Source organism: Loxodonta africana, chromosome 2 (assembly GCF_030014295.1).
Source record: "Loxodonta africana isolate mLoxAfr1 chromosome 2, mLoxAfr1.hap2, whole genome shotgun sequence".
NCBI lineage: Eukaryota > Metazoa > Chordata > Mammalia > Proboscidea > Elephantidae > Loxodonta > Loxodonta africana.
In genome coordinates, this window is record NC_087343.1 from 134331413 (window position 1) to 134355148 (window position 23736).

Genomic DNA, 23736 nt, shown 5'->3' on the forward strand with positions numbered 1-23736 from the left:
CCAAAGTAATCCAACAAATATTTACTGAACATCTACTACATGTCTATGGGACTGAGCTGAGCATTATCAGTGTTTAATAGTAAACAAGAAAAGGTTCCTTTTTTTTTAAATAATGTGAGGTATCAAAATAGATCAGTGAGCTTTAAACAACAAACATGCATTAATGTTATGATGTATAAAAGTAGGCAAAACCTAGTTACCAAAGCTATAGGACTCCCTCATCTTTTCTTGGTAAGAGGGTGGCACACAAGAGAGGGGATACAGGAGAACCAAGAACAGAATTAGAGAAGTTCCTTCTTCCTTTTAAATATTTAATGAATAGTTCCTTAAAGTTCCTGCTCCTGATGTCCTGCAATTTAAACAAGATAAAACAAGCCATTCCAATAACCACACTAAAATACAAAATTTTTTAAGTGGCAAATGTAACACTGCTGTAAGTTTATAGTAGATACATATTACACTGGCAGTGAATTAGGAGAATCATAAAAGGGTTCATGAGAAGATGATATTCGAGCTGAGCTTTAAAAACTCAGTAGGATTCTAGAAGTCAATAGGGTCAGTTAAGCAAATTCCAGATATGGGGAAAAAGCCAGACCAAAGGCAGAGAAGACCACAGCACAGTAGAGAGTAATCAGTAATCTTGTTCGGATACAACACAGAGTGCTAGAGAACTACGTTGATACCAGACTGTGGTATCAACCCGATGCAGTAGATAGAGGGAAAGGAGCTACTGACTGTTTGCAGAAAAGTAAATGACATGAAAGAAATTATACTTTAATACAGTTAGAAACTCTAAGAAATAATGCATACTGTAGATTAAAGGGAGAAATAATAATAATAAAAGAGTTACAAGACTGCAATATGCAACAGTGGAGAGGTAGTTAATCTATGTAATTAATTGTTTTTAACCACACAGCACCCTGATTTTCTCCATAAAGGCGCCCCTCCTAGTCTAGCAAAATGCCAGTTATAATCTTCTCAAACAATTCATACAAAGAACTTTAATAATTCTACAGAACTTATTACATGAGATTACAGAACTTACTTCTCTCATCCAATGTGCCTATCCACCCCAAAGCAACCTTTAGAGTTATGAGAATTTTTCTCTTTTTTTTGTAAGTCTGGGTTGCTGCCACTATCAAAAACCAAAAGAAGAAAGAAAAACATGCAATTGCTAGCCTCATACAATCTTCAATATAAAAACATAACTTCAATGACTGGTACAGAGAAAAAGAACCTCAATAACCTGACAGTTTAAAGGATAACCATGAAGCTACTTGATTATATCAATGGCAAATCAAAATTTAAAGTAGAGGTAAATTTATTACTTTTTAAAAACATATTTGTTTTACATATATATGTATGTATGCATGTATTTGTTTAGTTCATTTATATCTTATGACGACTTCTAAAAGTCATCTCTGTCAGACCTAAAACAGAAACTATTTTGGCACCTTTCAGCTAAGTTATTTATGGATATTTTTAGCTAATAAGTACTAAGAACAGCACATAGCTGTCAAATTCCAAAGATTAGTATCAAAATGGAAGTTGTTCCCTTAATACTTCCTATAATCAACGGCAAAACCAAACCAAAACAAACTCATTGCTGTGGAGTTGATTCCTGCTCATAGCAACCCTACAGGCCAGAGTAGAACTGCTCCACAGGGTTTCCAAGGAGTGGCTGGCTGGTGGATTCGACCAGTCAACCTTTTGGTTTGCAGCCAAGCTCTGAACCACTGTGACACCAGGGCTCCTCAAAATGAAAGTGGTTCCCTTAATAGTTCCTACCAAAAACAAAACTAAAACCAAACCCAGTGCCGTCGGATCGATTCTGACTCACAGCCGCCCTATAGGACAGAGTAGAACTGCCCCATAGAGTTTCCAAGGAGCGCCTGGTGGATCCCAACTGCCAGCACTTTGGTTAGTAGCTATAGCACTTAACCACTACGCCACCAGGGTTTCCATAGTTCCTACAGTCAGTGGCAAACCTAAGATCAAATCTATACTGAGCTACCTATTTTTAATCACAAACTCAGAAGAAATTTAAATTATTTTCCCAGGTATAGGAATACTGTGCTTGTTTGTTGCTTCACTGACGCAAAGACAATGTAATGAGAGCTGAGTTAGGCCTCTGAGAACAAGCCAGGATACAGATCCAGCTCTGGATATTAATTAGTGTTAGTATAACTAATGATTTATTCTTTGAGCAGAGTCATATTTCCACATGCAAGTATAAGATAATGTTTCCTGCAGTTACATGCTAGATGCTTTACATCTAAACATATTTTTCAAATAAGAAGCTTCACTAACTGTTAAATAAAACAACGCGTTACACATTTAAATCTATTTCATCTACCATATTTTTATGTAAATAAGGCACATCTTTTACGTTTGTTTGCCAACTGCGCCCCACCCCAAAGTATTTTTGTAAGCACCACTATGCCAACTTTTTTACGTGTTGCTATAAAAAGGATAGAGTGACTCCAGCTGATAAAAGGTTGCTTATATAGATGTGTGGAATGAAAACATTTTACACAAATGTGCAAAAACACATGCAAATATACACCTAAAATGTTTTGTGAGTCTGCATTACAGAGTGGCTAGCAATGCAGTCATCAATTATTAGCTGTTGGATTCTTGGTCACTATTTTGAAGTTACGACTATTTTTTTTAACCACTCATACCATAAGACAAATCTATTCTGTGGAAAACACATATCATAGAAGACAATATATATTTTCCTAAAGTATGTGCATTAGTTTATTACAGCCGAACAAATTATATTTGTCAATTAACTCCCCTTCAGTTAGAAGAAGCTAATAATATGTTATATTTTACTGCCCCTTAAACTGTTAAATAAGTTGCATTTTCCAAATACACACTTGAGTGTACTCAGATCTTTAATTTTAAGAAAATCTAAAGTAAATTAAATACATTCTTGGCAATGCAAAACTTAGTTCATAACATGAATTATCTCCTCTTTTGTTTTCTACATTCAGATTTTCATTAACAAAATCCAGTTGAAGTAAACCATATTTTATTCTAAGGCCCTATCGTCACAACTTGTTTTATGTACAACGAAAACTCCAGAACTCAAATTTCAAACATGGACTTTCAAATAAAATCCTACAATATAAAATTTCTTACTTTGTAATCCTGCCATTTTTCTTTAAGAATCATTCATAGGAAAACACAACATTTATAACATATTTTATGCAATAACTCATCATTTTGATGAATTCTTATAGTTATCACTGAGAAGTCAAGACCCATGCTAAGCGCCAGGGATCCAAAGATGAATCAAGACATGATCGTTGTCCTTCAGAACCTCAGAGTCTAATAAGAGGTGAAAGACAAGCAATTATAAAATGATGTGGGAAGACCTATGACAAAGACAATATACAAGTGGTACGCAAGTAGAGATGCTGGAAATTAATGCTACCAGGAGAGAGGAAGCAGCCTACAAAAATTTCATAGAGGAGGTAATATGAACTGGATAGATGCAGAGGAAAGGGCAGTGAGTGAAGAAAGCACTTCAGGCAGAGTCACAAAGACTGTAAACTATAAAAGCCCATGAATATGTTTAGGAGGTAAAAAGATCTGAGGGATTATTTGCTCACTGATCCCTACGGGAGGCAAAGAAGCTAAGTAGGACAACTCCTGGGTTTTGGCTTGGATGACTTAAGGAAACACAAAATAAAGGAAGATCTGAGGGGCACAGATTTCAAGTGCACTGAGTTAGAAGGAATAACTAGGTGGGAACATCCAGTAGAAGGTTACAGAGTAGTTTTGGAACTTAAGAAGGAAGTCTACACAGGGATATGTATGGACTAAATCACCATCTCAAGGGTGGTAATTAAAAATAGGATAATGAATAAAATACTCAGGGAAAACTTGTCCTCAAGTGGAAGAGCAAAGGGTTCAGGATAAAGCCCTGAGAAACAGCAACATTTAGAAACAACAGTAAGAGCTGCTTAAAAAATTACTGAAATAAATTAAAAATATGGTGCCAGGTCTCTCAGGTTTCCACACATTAGTGCCTATATTATTAATAGAATATAAACTGGTCACAGTCCCACTGAAAAAGAGAGCTCCCGTACATCACTGCTGAGTAGGCTTGCAACACGCATGTGCAACTTACAGTTTCAGGCTGGGCTCTCAACTCTGAGTAGTCATTTGACAGTTACCTTAAGTATGTACTCATAGCTAAAAAAATTCTGAAACTAGATAATGTCTGGCACTTTGAGGAATCAGTGACATACTTAATATCTAATATTTAAAATATTTTATACACCTTCTCAAGGTTATAGAAGCTCCAAAGACACACCCAAGCTCCCTGAAGAACCCAAGTACTGGCTGTGGGGACCGTGGTCTCAGGGAACAGGCAGTTCGGTGGGCAAAACACAGTTTATAAAGAAAATGTTCCAGATTCTTTTTTGCTAAGTAGCATCTAGGATCTTAAAAGCTTGTGAGCGGCCATCTAAGATACTCCACTAGTCTCACCTCATCTGGACCAAGGGACAGTGAAGAAAACCAAACACACAAGGGAAAGATTAGTCCAAAGAAATGATGGACCACAACTACCACAGCCTCCACCAGACTGAGACCAGCACAACTAGATGGTGCCTGGCTACCACCAATGACTGCTCTGACAAGGATCACAACAGAGCGTCCCAGACAGAGCTGGAGAAAAACGCAGAACAAAATTCTAACTCACAAAAAAAGACCAGAATTACTGGCCTAACAGAGACTGCAGAAATCCCAAGAGTATGGCCCCGGATGTCCTTTTAGCTCAGAAATTAAGTTACTCCTGAGGTTCACCCTGCAGCCAAAGATTCGACAGGCCCATAAAACAAAACAAGACTAAAGGGGCACACCAGCCCAAGGGCAAGGGCTAGAAGGCAGGAGGGGACAGGAAAGCTGGTAATAAAGAACCCAAGGTCAAGAAGGGACAGTGTTGACATGTTGAGGGATTGATAACCAATGTCATAAAACAATATGTATACTAAGTGTTTAATGAGGACCTAGTTCGTTCTGTAAACCTTCATCTAAAGTACAATAATAATAATTTTAAAAAAGAAGGAAAATCTTTTATATGCCTTCAATATTGCTTTCTGGTTTGGAAAAATCAGAAAAGGAAAGCGAAACCCACTGCCATGGAGTCGATTTTGACTCATAGCAACCCTACAAGACAGAGTAGAACTGCCCCGTAGAGTTTCCAAGGAGCGCCTGGCAGATTTGAACTGCCGACCTTTTGGCTAGCAGCCGTAGCACTTAACCACTACACCACCAAGCAAAATCAAGAACTAGAGAAAAGTAAGAAAAATTTTGACTTTTTTCCCCCCCAGAACACTATCTCTGCTTTGGTCAGGGAAACTAAATTAACCAGTAGTAAACTGATTGGTTACTATTCCTCCTACGTATTTAAAGTTTCTTCAGTGAACTCATATTCACAACACAATACAAAAATGGAAAATAGACTAAAACTATGTCCAAATTCTATCACTAGTGTATATCCTTAGTGTATGAGTAAATAACACTACTCAATCATAAAGTATAGAAAAACTATGAAGCTAGACAATTCCAAATAATTTAAAAGAAGCATTAAAAGAAGGTGGAAGGAATACACAGAGTCACTATACCAAACAGAATTGGTCTACGTTCAACCATTTCAGGAGACAGCATATGATCTAGAATCGAGGGTACTGAAGGAAGAGGTCCAAGCTGCACCGAAGATGCTAGCGAAAAACAAGACTAAAGGAATTGACAGAATACCAACTGAAGTGTTTCAACAAACAGATGCAGCGCTGGAGGTGCTCACTCCTCTATGCCAAGAAATCTGAAAGACAGCGACTGGAAGAGATCCATATTTGTACCCATTCCAAAGCAAAGTGATCCAACAGAATGCAGAAATTATCAAACAATATCATTAATATCACACTCAAGAAAAATTCTGCTAAAGATAATTCAAAAGTGGTTGCAGGAATACATCGACAAGAAACTGACAGAAATTCAAGCCAGATTCAGAAGAGGACATGGAACGAGGGATATCATTGCTGATTTCAGATGGATCATGGTCAAAAGCAGAGAATATCACAAAGATGTTTACCTGTGTTTTACTGACTATGCAAAGGCATTCGACTATGCGGATGATAACAAATAATGGATTGTGTGGAGAAGAATGAAAATTGCAGAACTCTTAATTGTACTCATGAGGAACCTGTACATAGGCCAAGAGGCAGCTGTTCAAACAGAACAAGGGAATACTGGGTGGTTTAAAGTCAGCAATCAAAACCAGGAAAGATACAAGAACAGTATGTGGGCAGCAAAAAGAAGAAAAAGATTTCTCAAAAATGCAAGCACTAATGAATATCACAGAGCCCTGGTAGCACAGCGTTCAGCTGCTAACCAAAAGGCTGGAAGTTCTAATCCACCAGCCGCTCCTTGGAAACCCAATAGGGCAGTTCTACTCTATCCTATGGGGTCGCTATGAGTCAGAATCGACTTCACTGCAGTGGTTTTTTAATATGTATCACTATGCTAGAGGAATGCCCCTGGTATTTCCACATCAATCCTATTTACTCACATTTGACAAATCTAACAAGGTAGGTGAGTAATCTATTTTCCCAGAACATAAAAAATTAGAGATGTCTACTGGTCTCATAATGGTTCTTTCTCAGATAAATGCCCTTCGTTTATATATATAAGGGAACAGGGCCCCTGCAGCCATGTTTTTAATGACCATCCCCTACCCCTTGGCTAAAGCTGACTGAATAGGGGAAAGGGTGTGGTCTGATCCAAATTAGGCTTATCAGTTTCCTTCTCCTAGGAATCTACAGCTGGGATTCAAAGGCAATCACACAGTCTGTGCAAATAATTGTAATGAAAGGAAATATAATAAGTAGCTACAAGGGAAACCATGTGTACATAAAAGCCAAGAAAGAAGAGGTACGAGTGTATGCCAGGAAAGCAGGAAATAAGAGGCCATTTGATACCAGAAAGTCAGCAGCTGCCAAAGTTACTCTACCTTTGGACCTGCTATGTTCCTGCCCTTTCATTCCTCAGATTCTCCTGGTTCTTGTTGGCTTAAATCAGTACAGTTGGATTCTGTTATTTACAACTAAATGATATGTAATTAAAACATATAATGACCCCAAGCCATCAAGAAAATTCCATATGTTCTATCTACTAAAGCAGAAGGCATGTTATGGGGACTCAACTAAAGTAGAGCTTAGAGGATTATATATAGCTATACATGCTTAGATCAGAAAAGAAGAAAAGGTTAAAATCGATGACCTAAGTATCCACCTTAACAAGTTAGAAAAGAAAGAGTATATAAAACCGAAAGCGAGAAGAGAAAATAATAAAGATAAAAGCAGAAAACAATGAAATAAAAGACTGACAAAGTCAACAAATTAGCCAATTTTTTGACTCAATGAACACTAATGACTGAAGACCGGACAAGTTGTGGGACAACACCAAGGACATCACGCATAAAGAAAGCAAGAGGTCATTAAAAAAAAAGGGCAGGAGAGAAAGAAAAGACCAAAATGGATGTCAGAAAAGACTCTGAAACTTACTCTTGAATGTAGAATAGCTAAAGCAAAAGGAAGAAACGATGAAGTAAAAGATCTGAACGGAAAATTTCAAAGAGTGGCTAGAGAAGACAAAGTAAAGTATTACAATGAAATGTGCAAAGACCTGGAGTTAGAAAATCAAAACGGAAGAACATGCCCAGCATTGCTCAAGCTAAAAGGACTAAAGAAAAAAAACGCAAGCCTCGAGATGCGATACTGAAGAATTCTACAGGGAAAATATTAAACGATGAAGGAAGCATCAAAAGAAGACGGAGGGAATACAGAGTCACTGTACCAAAAAGAACTGGCCAACATTCAACCACTTCAGAAGGCAGCATACGATGAAGAACCAATGGTACTGAGGGAATTAGTCCAAGTTACACTGAAGGTGCTGGCAAAAACCAAGGCTCCAGGAATTGGTGGAATACCAGCTGAAATGCTTCAACAAACAAATGTAATGCTGGAAGCATTCATTTATGCTAAGACATTTTGAAGACAACTGCCTGGCCAACCAACTGCAAGAGATCCAAGTTTGTTCCCATTCCAAAGAAAAGTGATCCAACAGAAGGCAGAAATTATCAAACAATATCATTAATATCACACACAAGTAAAATTTTGCTGAAGATAATTCAAAAACATCTGCAACAGAGCATCAACAGGGAACTACCAGAAATTCAAGCCAGGTACAGAAGAGAATGTGGAATGAAGAATATCATTGCTGATGTCACTGCAACCTTTCGCCATACTTATTCAATCAGTATGTGAGCAAATAATCCAAGTAGCTGGACTATATGAAGAAGAATGCTACATCAGGATTGGAGGAAGACTAATTAACAACCTGCAACACGCAGTTGACACAATCTTGCTGGCTGAAAGTGAAGAGAACTTAAAGCACCACTAAAGATCAAAGACTACAGCCTTCAGTATGGATTATACCTCAACAAAAAAAAATTTTTTTTTAAATCCTCAGAAGTGGACCAACAACCAATATCATGATAAGCTGTCAAGGGTTTCATTTCATTTTGATCCACAATCAACATCCATGGAAGCAACAGTCACGAAATCAAACAACATATTACGCTGGGCAAATGTGCTACAAAAGATCTCTTTAAAGTGTTTAGAAAAAGCAAAGATGTCACTTTGAGGACTAAGGTGGGCCTGACATAAACCATGGTATTTTCAATTGCCTCACAAGCATGCGAAAGCTGGACAATGAATAAAGAAGACCAAAGAAGAATTGATGCATTTAAATTATGGCGCTGGCAAAGAATACTGAACATACCACGGATAGCCGGAAGAACGAACACTTTGTCTTGGAAGAAGTACAGCCAGAATGCTCTTTAGAAGCAAGGACAGTGAGACTTTGTCTCACATACTCTGGACATGTTATCAGGAGGGACCAGTTCCTGGAGTAGACATCATGCTTGGTAAAGTAGAGCGTCAGTGAAAAAGAGGAAGACCCTCAACGAGATGGATGGACACAGTGGATGCAACAATGGGTTTAAACATTAGCAACAATTGTGAGGATGCACAGGACAGGGCAGTGTTTCATTCTCGTCCTTTTGGTTGCTATGAGTTGGAACCATCTTCATGGCACCTAACAATAACATGACCAATTTGATGCAATAAATTTGATAATATAAATCAAATGGAAAAACTTCTTGAAAGGTACAAATTACCCAAACTTATATAAGAATAAGAAATCTGAATAGCCCTATAGCAACTAAATATATTGAATCCATAATAAAAAATCTTCCTACAAAGAAAATTCTAGGCCCAGATGGCTTCACTAGTGAATTCTATTCAACATTTAAGAAAAAGTAACACCAATCCTATCGTTGTTGTTGGGGACGATCAAGTCAGTTCCAACTCATAGTGACCCTACATACAACAGAACGAAACACTGCCCAGTCCTGGTCTATCCTCACAATCATTGCTATGTTTGAGCCCATTGTTGCAGCCATTATACCAATCCATTCCTATATGAACACTTTAAGAAAACAAAAGAGGAGGAAACTTTACTACTCATCTTATTTGCCAGTATTACATTGTATCAAAACAAGACAAAGATATTACAAGAAAACTAAAGACCATTATGCCTCATTAATACAGAATAAAATCCTTTTACAAAACACTAGCAAATCAAATCCAGAAATATATACAAAGGACAACATACCATGACCAACGGGGATTTGTCTAGGAATGCGAAGTTGGTTTAACATTTTAAAATCAATCAATGTAACTCATCATATTAACAGGCTAAAGAAGAAAAGTTATATGATGACCTTAAGCACCTTAATGCAGAAAAAGCATCTGATAAAACTCTAGCAAATCAGGAATAGAGGGGGTGTCATGGATTGAATTATGTCCCCCCTCAAAAAATGTGTGTATTAACTTGGTTAGGCCATGATTCCCAGTATTCTGTAGTTGTCCTCCATTTTGTGATTGTAATTTTATGTTGAGAGCATTAGGATGGGATTATAACACCACTCTTACTCAGGTCACATCCCTGATCCAACGTACAGGGAGTTTCCCTGGGGTGTGGTGTGCACCACCTTTTCTCTCTCAAGACAGAAAATGAAAGGGAAGCAAGCAGAGAGTTGCGGACTTTATACCACCAAAAAAGCAGCACGAAGAGCAGAGCACATCCTTTGGACCTGGGCTCCCTACACCTGATGAGCTCCTTGACCAGGGGAAGACTGAGGACAAGAAATCTTCCTCCAGAGCTGACAGAGAGGGAAAGCCTTCCCCCGGAGTTGACACCCTGAATTTGGACTTGTAACTTCCTAGACTGTGAGAGAATGAATTTCTCTTTGTTAAAGCCACCCAGACTTGTGGTATTTCTGTTATAGCAGCACTAGATAACTAAGAAAGAGGGTAACTTGTTCATTCTGAATAGTATCTGTTAAATACCTACAGCTAATGCCATACTTGGACCCTGGTGGCATAGTGGTTAAGAGCTACACTGCTAACCGAAAGGTTGGCAGTTCGAATCCACCAGGCATTCCTTGGAAACTCTATGGGGCAGTTCTACTCTGTCCTACAGGGTCACTATGAGTCAGAACTGACTCAGTGGCAACAGGTAATGGAAATGTCATACTTAATGGCAAAAGATTGAATGCTTCTCCCCTGTAACTGAGAGCAAGCCTCTCCTACTCTCACTTCTTCTGCTTAACAGTACAATGAAGCAAGAAAAATAAGTAAAAGACATTCTCTAAAATGAAGAAAGATGTTACTTCAAAGAAAAATTGACAATTATTTGTTACTAACAATAAAATTCAAGCTGCCAGGTGGAAATTAAAATTTTGTCAAATTTGTATATGGTACCATGACATCAACAACTTCCCAATAAAGACTTTGCTAAGATCAGCAGTATACTAACTTAATTTTGTATAATGAAATGTGTCAATATTTGAAATATCTATATAACTCAGTGAATCAGTATTTTCTAAATGACAAATAAATATTGTTACAAAATCACACATAGCTAAATGATCCATTCAAAGTACAATGGATTTTAACGCTAGAATGGAGAAACCTCCTTGATAGAGATTCCGTTTCTACAATGTACGCAACCTTTCAGTTCTGGTGTCGTATTATTCATAATTTGTAAGTTAATTAATTAGCCATGGTTGACAAGGCTGTGAGTTAAAATCTTGTTTCTGAGAATATAAACTGATATATTTTTGGAGGAAAATTGCCCTATATTTTTCAAAGCAAGCAAAAATATGCATAACATGATGTTCAAGCTATACTGTTTCTAACAGTAAAAAAAAAAACCTGGAAATTAAGTATTCATCAACCCTGGACTAAACAAATTATATCACACCCATTCTATGGAATACAATACAGTCTCTTTACCTTTGGAGAAAACTGCGGAAGATAAATTTTTACTATTTATGTCTTATAATTCTGAACTGACTTTGCTCATCTGGGTATAACAAACATACATTATTTTTAAAATAAAATGCATTAAATAAGTTATTAAATGAACAAATGAATAGAAAAAATACTAAAAAGAAAAACCAGAAAGCTAACAAAGATTCCTAGAGGATGATTTCTACTGTTTAATATGTTTTTAACTTTTCTAGACTTTTATGGTGAACACATACTATTTATACAATCAGGGGGAAAAGCACATTTGAAAATTCTTCTGGAACCACAAATAAAAGCTTAAACTAGAAAAATTCAATTGATTGATTCCGTATAACAACCTTAATTGAGCAGCTACTTCTGAAACTAATGTTCAAAGTTACATAGCCTTATCTCTACTCTTATGAACCTATTTTCATTCTGAAGCTCCTAGGAACAAAGAATACTATCCCTGACTCTGTGAGCATCTATTATGAAAGTCTGGCTTCCTTTCCCTCCCCACCACACCTTTCTAACAGAAGAATAGATTAGTTCTAAGGCCCAGATTTACTCTGCCTCACTTTGCTTAAGCTATTCTAATGTTACATTTGAAAATTCTCTACCCTACCACTGTCATCCAACTTGTCAACTTTTTTTATTTTTACTCAACATTCAAGTCTCCACTTTTCAAACTATCCCCAATAAGCATGACTTAAAATTCATAACATTCACACTGACATTCTCACAGGTAAGGAACTGGTATGCATGAGTAATCTGCTTATGGCAGGCTTTCAAATAAGCAGATTCATTTTCAGAAGAAGAATTACTGTATACCTAATATGGCACATTCAAATTATATACATAATATACCTTTGGGTTCTTAAAATAATGGTGAGAAAGATCATTAAAGGAAACAAAAGGGAAATGTTCCAATTTTCTCCAAAATTTATTTTCATTAAATGATTTCGATATCTCTCAAAATTAGGTATCTTGATCTCATCCAACACAGCTGAAATTCCATAAATAGCACTACATTCAATTGAGTAAATTAAACGAATGTTTAATCTCCAATTTTAATGAAAGTGCCTAAGATTTATCATTCAACATAATTTTACACTAAAATTTGACTCATTAGCACTGATTTTTTTGATGGGGTTAAAAAAAAAATGTCTCCCACAACCAAGTGGGATTCATACCAGTATGCAAGGATGGTTCAACGTTAGAAAATCAATCAACATAATCCACCACATAAATAAAACAATCACATGATCATCTCAATCAATGTGGAAAAGGCATTCAACAAAGTCCAACACCCATTCCTAATAAAAATTCTTAAAAAAATAGATATAGAAGGGAAATTCCTCTACATAATAAAGGGCATCTATACAAAACCAATAGCCAACATCATTCTTAATCAAGAGAGGCTGAAAACATTCCCCTTCAGAACAGGAACAAGACAAAGATGCCCTTTATCACCACCTCTATTTAACATTGTGCTGGAAGTCCTAGCTAGACCAATAAGGCAAGAAAAAGAAATAAAGGGCATCGAAATTGGTAAGGAAGAAGTTACACTGTCCCTATTTGCAGATGATATGATACTATATACAGAAAGCCCAAACGACTCCATGAGAAAACTAGTGGAACTAATAGAAAGATTCAGCAGAGTACCAGGATACAAGGCAAACATACAAAAATCAGTTAGATTCCTATACACCAATAAAGGATGAAAAGGAAATCAGGAAAACAATGCCATTTATAATAGCCCCTAAAAATACAAAATATTCAGGAACAAATCTAACCAGGGATATAAAAGACCTATACAAAGAAAACTGCAAAACTCTACTGCAAGAAACCGGAAGACATCTACATAAATAGAAAAACATGCCATGCTCACGGATAGGTAGACTCAACATTGTAAAAATGTCAATTCTATCCCAAGCAGTCTACAAATACAAAGCAATTCTGATCCAAATACCAACAGAATTCTTTAAAGAGATGGAAAAACTAATCACTAACTTTATATTTTATATGGAAAGGGAAGGGGCCCCGGATAAGTAAAGTACTACTGAAGAAGAAGAATAAAGTAGCAAGAGTCACATTACCTGACCTCAGAACCTACCATACAGCTACAGTTGTCAAAACAGGGTGGAACTGACACAATGACTGATACATTCACCAAACGAAAAGGATCAGTCCATCAAACGGGGAAAAGACAGTCTTTTTAACAAATAGTGCTGGCGAAACTAGATGTCCATCACACACAAAAAAAGAAAGAAACAGGATCCATACCTCACACTATACACAAAAACTAATTCAAAATGGATCAAAAGACCTAAATATAAAACCAAAAACTATAAAGATCATAGAAGAAAAAACAGAATCAACACTAAAGGCCTTAATACACAGCATTAGCAGGCTATAAACCATAACTAGCAACAGAGAAACTTTAGAAGATAAGCTAGATAACTGGGATCTTCAAAAAATAAATACTTAAGCTCATCTAAAGAGTAAAAAGAGAACCTACAGACTGGGGGAAAAAAAATTGGCTATGAAAAATCTGACAAAATTCTAATCTCTAATATCTAAAATCTATAGGAAAATCCAACACCTCTCCACAAAAAGACAAATAATCCACTTAAAATACAGGCAAAGGAAATGAAAAGACACTTCACCAAAGACATTCAAGCAGCTAACAGACACATGAGGAAATGCTCACAATCACTAGCCATTAGAGAAGTGCAAATCAAAACCACAATGGTATACTACCTCACCCCAGCATTACTGGCATGAATCAAAAAACAAAATATCAAAATGTTGGAGATTGGAACCCTTATGCACTGTTGGTGGGAATGAAAAACAGTACAAACATTTTGGAAAATGATACGGCACTTCCTTACAAAGCTAGAAATAGAAATACCATATGATCCTGCAATCCCACTCCTAGGAATATATTCTAGAAAAATAAGGGCAGTCACACGAACAGACATATGCATATCCATGTTCACTGCAGTATTGTTCACAATAGCTAAAAGATGGAAACAACCTAGATGCCCATCAACAGATGAATGGATAACAAACTATGGTACATACACACAATGGAACACTACACAAAAAACAATGATGAACCTGCTAAGCATCTTACAACATGGATGAATCTGGAGGGCATTATGCTGAGCGAAAAAAGTCAGTCACAAAAGGATAAATTTTGTATGAGACCACTACTATAAAAACTCATGAAAAGATTTACATACACAAACAAACAATCGTTGATGGTTACCTGGGAGGGATGGGGTGGGGGCGGAAAAACACTAAACAGACAATAGATAAATGGTAACTTTCGTGAAGGGTAAGACAGTACACAATACTGGAGAAGCCAGCACAACTTTTACGAGGCAAGGTCAGGGAGGCTCCATAGTCACATCCAAACTCCCTGAGGGGCCGAATTACTGAGCTGTGGGCTGTGGGGACCATGGTCCCAGGGAACATCTAGTTCAACTGGCATAACACGGCTTATAAAGAAAATGCTCTACATTCTACTTTGCTGAGTAGCGTCTAGGGTCTTAAAAGCTTATGAGCAGCCCTCTAAGATACTCCACTGGTCTCACCTCATCTGGAGCAAGGGACAATGAAGAAAACCAAACACACAAGGGAAAGATTAGTCCAAAGGACTAATGCACCACAACTAGTATAGTCTCCACCAGACTCAGTTCAGTACAACTAGATGGTGCCTGGCTACCACCATAGACTGCTCTGACAGAGATCACAATGGAGGGTCCTAGAGAGAGCTGGAGAAAAATATAGAACAAAATTCTAACTCACAAAAAAAACACCAGACTTACTGGTCTAACAGAGACTGGAAAAACCCCAAGAGTATGGCCCCCGGACACCCTTTCAGCTCAGTAACGAAATCACTGGTGATTTTCACCTTTCAGCCAAAGATTAGACAGGCCCATAAACAAAATGAGATTATTGAGGCACACCAGCCCAGGGACAACGACTAGCAGGCAGGAGGGTGCAGGAAAGCTGGTAACAGAGACCCCAAGTTCGAGAAGGGAAGGGAGAGCGTTGACATGTCAAGGGGTTGATAACCAATGTCACAAAACAATATGTGTACTAATTAATTGTTTAATGAGAAGCTAGTTTGTTCTGTACACCTTCATCTAAAGTACCATAAAATAATAATAAAAAATAAAATAAAAAAAGGTAGTCTAACTCTAAATCACTCTTTGAGATCCAGATTGTTTTATGAATTGATAATTGCAGTAACTTCTTAGATGATTATTAAGTATTTCAAGAGAAATTTAGTGTCACTGAAGTATAGACTCAAGAGATATTAAAAAAAAAAGTCAAGAATGTAAAGCAAACATTATAAAGACCAAAGTATAATTTCATTTCCCAGGACAAGTCACGGCAGTTTTCTAACACTGAGCAAACAAATTAAATTGTTAAGAGTTGGAAAAGTTGCAACGAGCAAACTTTGTTGTTAGGGAAGGAGGGGACCCTAAGCAAAACAAAGCAAAACAAAACCACCACAGCAACATAAATATGGTAGGCAAAGCCACAGGAAGAGTTTTTTTTTTTTTTTTTTTTGAAGTTGGAGAGATGAAATAAAAGAGGGCAAGAGAGGAGCCACTCAGAGGAAGGGTAATAAGGGTGTCAAATTACTAGCTGTGTCTACAGATCAAAGTATTCAGCTATTTTGTGGTGTAATTCTACTTGTGGGCAAAGGCAAGCTTTTGCATGTATTTGTTCTTAAATCCAGAGTAATCTACATCTACAGTATAAACTTATCCACACCCCCAACCCGTTGACTCTCAATGTTCTAAAATTATTTTTGTTTGAGACTACTTTAAAAAGGATTTCGCCATTAATTCATGAAAATAAATTCTAATAATTTCTAAAATCCCTACTTTCCAGAAATGCTCACTAGCATCCTAATTTTCAAGAAAAGTTCAAGAATGAATAAGAATACAAAATTCACGTATTAGTTAAAAATACTATCTCACCCTTTAACTCTTCCAAAATTAATTTCACCAAATACTTCATTTTCTATTTCAGCATTCCATTTAAGTGACTCTAAACCACAAAACAACACATAGGCAGAAAGTCTAGCACTCTTAAACACTGCTTAGTGCTTTGTGCCAGAATCTTCCTTTGAAGATCTTGAAGTACTTCTGCTGCTTATATGTGGGTATTAGTTAAGTGTATCATTAAGAGAAATAATGATTTTTCCCCCATTCTCAGGTCCAGAAGTATTCATGCACAGTAATGAATTACCAGTGATAATCCTGCTAAATCTCTGAGGCTGTCTGATATGACATAAATGAACACTATAAAAATTATACAATGATAAATGCATTAATACAAAATTCAAACATACTGACTACTCATTTGGAAAGTACATTCTCGGGGCAGGGGCGGGAAGCAAAAGCAATAACCCATTAAAAAATAAACAGTCCTAGCAATTAGAATGCAAACATGTGCTTATAAAAAGATACATGAGAAGATTATATTTTATCACACTTGCAAAAACAAAATACTTCTACTTCGTAGGAACCTGTACAAACAAGATACTTCTACTTTGTAGGAACCCGTACGATAGGCATGAACAAAAAAGAGGCAAAACCGTAAAAAGCTTTAACGTGAAGGAAATATACAACAAAAAATGTTTCCATTAGTTTTTTCAGTTAGCACAAAATAGCCACTCTCACTTAGATTTAGAGTTTATGTGAACATACCTAAGTTTCCTACCACTGCTGTTAACAAATTGCCACAAACTTAGCGGCTTAAACAGAAATGTATTCTTTAATAGAAGTCTGAAATCAAGTTCGCTGGGTCAAAAAAAGGTGTTGGCAGGGCCGCACTCCCTCTGGAGACTCTAGGGAATATGTCCCTTGCCTCTTCCAGGTTCTTGTGAATACCATCATTCCTTGGCTTATGGCCGCATCACCCCAATCTCTGCCTCCATGGTTATATTGCCTTCTCCTATTGTGTGTGTGTAAAATCTCCCTTTACCTCTCTTTTATAAAGACACTTGTGATTGCATTTTAGGACTTACCTGGATAATCCAGAATAATCTCCCTACATCAAAATCCTTTATTTAACCATATTTTTTTCACAAAGTCTTTGCCATAAGGTGTAACATTTACAGGTTCCAGGGATTATGCTACAGATATCTTTTCGGGGGCTATTTTCAGACTACCAAAATACCGTAAGTCATTTCAATAGCTATAATCTTGCCAAAAAGGCTAAAAATATGGAAATCATATACATTTCATCTCAAATTTTTTTTTAATTTTTTTACATTAGCACTAAAATAAATAAGATGCTCCAAAAATGTAATATTTAAAGTAAAAAGGGAACAACATTAAGACTCTAGAAAGAAAACGTCTAGTAAGCAAAGCCTTAAAAAGTGATTCTTCTTAACAAATTTAGAATACTATTCCTTGAAGCTAAAAAGGTAGTATCATGACAATCCATTTTATTGAAAATTTAAAATTCATTATAAGATCTTACCTCCAGATCCTAACTGCTTGTAGAATCTGTATTCCAAATGTAGCTGTGGTGCTCTGGATTTCATGGGTTCCTAATTTTTTAAAAAAAGAGAGAGAATATTTAAATTATTAAAAGATCACCAGGACCTCATTTCAGATTTCAAAATCCTGGTGTCAAATCTGTAGACTATAATATTCCATTAAGCATCTTTGTCTCTCTAAGGTTACCTACCTACCCATTGCTGTAGAGTTGATTCCCACTCATAGCGGCCCTATAGGACAGAGTAGAACTGCCCTATAGGGTTTCCAAGGAGCAGCTGGTGGATTCAAACTGCCAACCTTTTGGTTAGCATCTGTAGCTCCTAACCACTGCATCACCAGGGTTCTGCTCTAAGTTTAGAGCTATATAAAAATCATTTTTACATTTAGGGTAAAATAAACTGATGCCATAAATATATACATGGTTAAGTGGCTACTAGATCAAGCATTAGGAAATTCTGTTTGACTCACTGCCCCTCAAGAAAAGTACACTCCAAACATTCATGACTGTGATATGGCAGCCCTTATCCCATTTCACCCATTCCCAGAAATTGTCTTCTGAACATGTGTATTTCTGATGTAAAGGTCAAAATCAAGTCAGAGAAAAGTAAGAGAGAACAAAGATGGAGATAGGAACACTATGATAGCAGCAACATGTCTTTTTTAATTTTTAAAATGAGGTATAAGCTACATATAACAAAAAACACAGATCTTGTTAGGTTCACCAGTTTTAACTGCATATATCCCTACAACCACTGTCAACCGCTAACCAAAAGGTCAGCAGTTCAAAATCACCATGGCTCCGCAGCACAAAGATGTGGCCGTCTGCTTCCGTAAAGATTTACAGCATTAGAAATTCTACGTGGTCGCTATAAGTTGGAACTGACTCGAAGGCAGAGGGTTTGGTTTCTGTTTTGTTTTGTTTTTTGTTTTGTTTTGACCACCCCAAACAACCTATAGAACATTTCCCTCCCTCAGAGGTAATCACTTTCTGAGTTCTAATACATTTGGATTAGTTTTACTTGTTCTTGAATTTCACATAAATGGTATCACACAGTACATGTTTTGTATGTGTGTATCTGGCCTTTGTCACTCAACATAATGTTTTTGAGATTCATCCATGCTGTTGCCATAATTTACTGCTTTTTAGTATTGAGTATTACTCCACTGACTGAATACACACAATTTATCTGTTTTCCTATTGGGAACATTTGGATTTCCAGGCTGTAGCTATTATAAATAAAGCTGCTATGAACATTCTTGTGCAAGTCTTAACTTTCATTGCTATTGAGTGGAACTGCTGGATAGTTGCGGGCTTTAAGAAACTGTCAGTTTTCCAAAGTGGTTATGCCATTTTTCACTCACACCAGCAATGTATGAGAGTTTCAGCTGTATTTTTAGCTACTCTAGTGGGTGTGAAATGAGATTTCATTGTGATATTTACTTTTTACTGATGACAAATGATGTTAAAAGCACCTTTTCATGTGCTTACTAGCCATTTACATATATTCTTTTGTGCAGTATCTGTTTAAGACTTTTGTCTACTTTTTATTGAGTTATTCATCTTTTTAATTATTAATTTATAAGAATTCATTATATATATTCTATATGTAAGTTCTTTGTCAGATATATATATTATGAATATTCTTCCTGCACATGGCTTGACTATTAATTTTCTTAATGTTATCTTTTGATTAGCAGAAATTTTTAAAGTTTTATGAGGTCCTATTTATCATTTTTTTCTTTTATGATAGCTCTTTTAATATCCTGTCCAAGAAATCTTTGTCTTCCACAACAGTACCATTTTAATTACAAAGCTAGACTTTTTAAAATACACCACAGGATTTACATAAGCACAAAAAAAAATGAATATACATTATGAGCACTGGTTAAAAAAAACTTTCAAGAATTGATAATCCACAGTTTATTAAAACTAATACATTCTCCTATTATTCCATTTAGTGCAATAGAAGGAAACAGTCAACCCAATCTTACAAAGTTCTAGAGTTGCCAGATCTCTTTTTCTCTCAGTCAATAATTATCTATACACAGCCTGCCAGCTTTCTTCTTCAAGACAATAATTATGGACAGGAGAACAGGAAGGAAAGAGAAGTTTTGCTATATAGGTGGCTATTTTTCATTCTACTTCTGTTGCTTGTAATTCTCCTCAAACCTTTCACTTACAGAAAAACAGAGGACATGTGATCCTGGATAATTCACAATTCTATTAGTTTATACTTGTTTTAATTGAAAAATAACTTCTATGCTGAAAAAGCCAATAATGCGGGTTTTTTTAATTCCTCCTTAGTTAAGAAAAATAAGATTGTTAGCTAATCTAAAACAAACCGAGCTAATCTGTTTCTAAATGCTGCATGTTCCCACTGAGCTGAAGTAAAGTTCTTCTGTGGCCATGGTAGGTTTAAATTAGCTAAGTTAAGTTTCACAACACAGAAAATTTGACAAAACATTTACATCTGGAGCAGGGCTGCAATACAAACCAATGAGCGAGGAACAAAAAGTACGAAATTAAAAGCAAACAAAAAAAATCTACTCTGCAGAAACTTACAATCACAGGGGCATCTCAGCAAGTCCTTCTGGGAACCTTCCATTACAGACTATCACAGTTAAACTAGCTATCACTATCTCAGACACTGTAAAGCCGTCAGAAATAACAGTTTCATGTTTCCAAATACAGGCACCCCACACCTCTAAGTATAATTTTACGCTGAACAAGATACGGAACCAAAATTCCCCCACATTAAATTCTATTACTGGCAACACCAACTTCTGAGTCTCAATCTCTTACACGCAACTACCTTTTGGATATGCCCATCTAGATAATTTGCATGTCTTCGAAGTTATCTAAAATCAAATTCATAAGGCTTTTTAAGATAATGGCATAACCATCTACCCTATTAACCAAACTTATAATCGCTTTAACCTTCTTTTCAAAGTCAATCAATTATCAACTAGTGATTAAACCACAAATAGCTAATAACCAGAATCTTAGAACACCAATTGGGTATTTCATTGATACCCTCTTCATTAATTTAAATTTATACAGATATACTTGACATATTTCAGGAATCAAATTACAACATTTTAAATATGCAGGAAATATTTTGTAAGAATTAACTGACCAAATGTACTTCTCATCAGTAAAACAAAAGCATTTGAAGCTTATAAAATAAAGCTAATTTTTTTTTATTGTACTTTAAATGAAGGTTTATAGAACAAACTAGCTTCTCATTGAACAGTTAGTACACATATTGTTTTATGACATTGGTTAACAAGTCCAGGACATGTCAACACTCTCCCTATCACCAGCCTTCCTGTCCCCTCCTACCTTCTAATCCTTGCCCCTGGGCTAGTGTGCCCCTTTAGTCTTGTTTTGTTTTATGGGCCTGTCTAATCTTTGGCTGCAGGGTGAACCTTGGGAGTGAGTTCATTACTGAGCTAAAAGGGTGTCCCGGGGCTACACTCTCAGGGTTTCTCCAGTCTCTGTCAGACCAGAAAGTCTGGTCTTTTTTTTGTGAGTTAGAATTTTGTTCTACATTTTTCTCCAGCTCTGTCATGCCTGTCAGAGTAGTCAGTGGTGGTAGTCAGGCACCATCTAGTTGTACTGGACTCAGTCTGGTGGAGGCCGTGCTAGTTGTGGTCCATTAATCCTTTAGACTAACCTTTCCCTTGTACCTTTAGTTTTCTTCATTCTCCCTTGCTCCTGAAGTGCAGTATCTTAGGTGGCCGAAAATAGAACAAATATTTTGAATAAAGATGTGAATGGCAGAGGTTTCTTATTTACAAAGACATTGTGAATTAATTATTCTTGTTATAAACGCAATGATATTTCAAATATTATTAATATGACATTTATTAACTTATGATAAAGAAATAATACCTTCCATATGAAGCAATTTTTTGTTGGGAATCTTCCCTGCTGTGCCATTATGCTTATTTTGAAAGGAGAGCATTACATAAGTACACGGGAACTGCAATGTAAGTTATTTAAGGGTAGAAGGGAAAACGCTGTTAAAATGTTTTTATCTTATATATAAAGTGTGAACAGTTCTGATGTCAGGATAGCTGTGTAAATTTTTTTAGAGACCACTTAACTGCCTCTAGAGAACTGTTCTATCAAAAAGACCATGGAAAGTATTATCCATTGGAGTGACAGAGAAAAAAGTATGAAAGAAACAGTGTCAAACAACAGATAAAAAAATAATGTGAAAAATCAAACTATGACCTATCTGTAGCTGCCTTTCCTGTTCCCATGATCTAGTATAAATGAACTATTTGATTCAAAGGAGTAATGTATACAACGAAATGTTAGTAAAACTAGTAAGGGAAATTGGCATAAGAATGAGATAAATCTTGAATTCCACGCTAAAGAATAGAGACTATTCTGTAAGCTTTAAACTGCCACTCAATCAAAAATTTATTATTGTTATTCATAAGACCACTTAAGAAGAGCTTGCTATGTGCCAGGTACTATGCTAAGTGTTTTATATTATTACTGTTTTCTAAGAATCCTGTGATACAGTGTTCTAGTTTTAAAAATAAGAAAACAGAGGCCCACGGGGATTAAATAACATCCTTAATGTATCATAAATAGTAAGTGGTAGAACTAGGACTTAAAACCAGGTTTATCTAATTGTAATTTTTAATACCATAGTCTTAATCACTATGCTAAGGAGCCCTGGTGGTGCAACGCTTAAGAGCTCTGTTGCTAACAGAAAGGTTGGCAGCTTGAACCCACCTAGCAGCTCTGCAGGAGAAAGGCCTGGCAGTCAGCTTCCATAAAGATCACAGCCTAGGATATCCTATGGAGCAGTTCTGCTCTATCACATGGGGCCACTATAAGTCAATCAACTAGAAGGCGCCCAACAATCAGTATAATATCCAGCCTCTCAGGTAACTGACACAATCACAACTGCAATAAAGAAGGAAATTTGGTTACAAACTAACAAACAAAATAAAAGAAAGCAGAGAAAGCAATAATTTTCAAATTATTTTTCATTTGGGGAAAGAAGGTTGTTTAGATAGCACAACTTTTTTTCTCTCCTCCAAATGAAATCCTGCACAGAAGCATTTAAAAATATATACATAAAAGACAAGGTAAAAATGATACTAATCTACTTGAAGAGGTAAGGGATAGGCCGATGCCCCCTAAACTACCTCTATCCCTGCACAAGTCTAGAAGATACTGCTCTAATAACCCAATTCGAAAATCATGGGTATAGATAATGTTATACAGGTAGTGAGCACTAAGATTTATCACCTTTAATTCTTTCTAACAAACTCCTAATGTGGTCCTAGGATCCACCCTTCTCCAACAGCCATCAGCTCCAGCTGAGAGGCCTGAAACCTAGTGTGATTCCAGATTGGTACATTTGTGGGGGATTAGTTTAGATATGGGTATGTAATAAAACAAAGAGCCCTGGTAGCACAAGGGTTAAGTGCTTAGCTACTAACCAAAAGGTAGTGGTTTGAACCCACCAGTGGCTTCATGGGAGAAAAGACCTGGCAATCTGCTCCCATAAAGATTTCAAAACCAAACCAAACCAGCTGCCATCAAGCTGATTCTGATGGGGCACTTCTACTCTGTCCTACAGGGTAACTATCAGTCGGAAACAACTCGATGGCACACAATAACAACAATAACACCACGTAACAAAACTGACCAATGAGACTAAAGGGAAGTCTGCTGGAGAGCTTTTAAGAGTGTTTAAATTACTGATGAAAAAATGAGTTCCTTTTCCTTCAGTTGGACATTG

The 23736-nt window shown here is 36.5% G+C and overlaps 1 protein-coding gene across 10 annotated transcripts in view; it reads right to left on the reverse strand.

Moving 5' to 3' along the window:
- Nucleotides 1-23736, reverse strand: part of CSNK1G3 (casein kinase 1 gamma 3) — a 144701-nt gene that overhangs the window by 61874 nt on the left and 59091 nt on the right. For 8 of the 10 annotated variants that reach the window (XR_010319223.1, XM_064275819.1, XM_064275809.1 and 5 more), the window contains one exon: nucleotides 17946-18015. Coding sequence is in view for 9 of the 10 variants with exons in the window: in XM_064275819.1 (XP_064131889.1) it covers nucleotides 17946-18015 (70 nt within the window). In the remaining variant the exon portion in view is untranslated. Of the gene's footprint in view, nucleotides 1-200; nucleotides 17894-17945; nucleotides 18016-21642; nucleotides 21662-23736 lie in introns of those variants that run through there. The other 2 variants (XM_064275843.1, XM_064275852.1) reach the window with 2 other exon arrangements.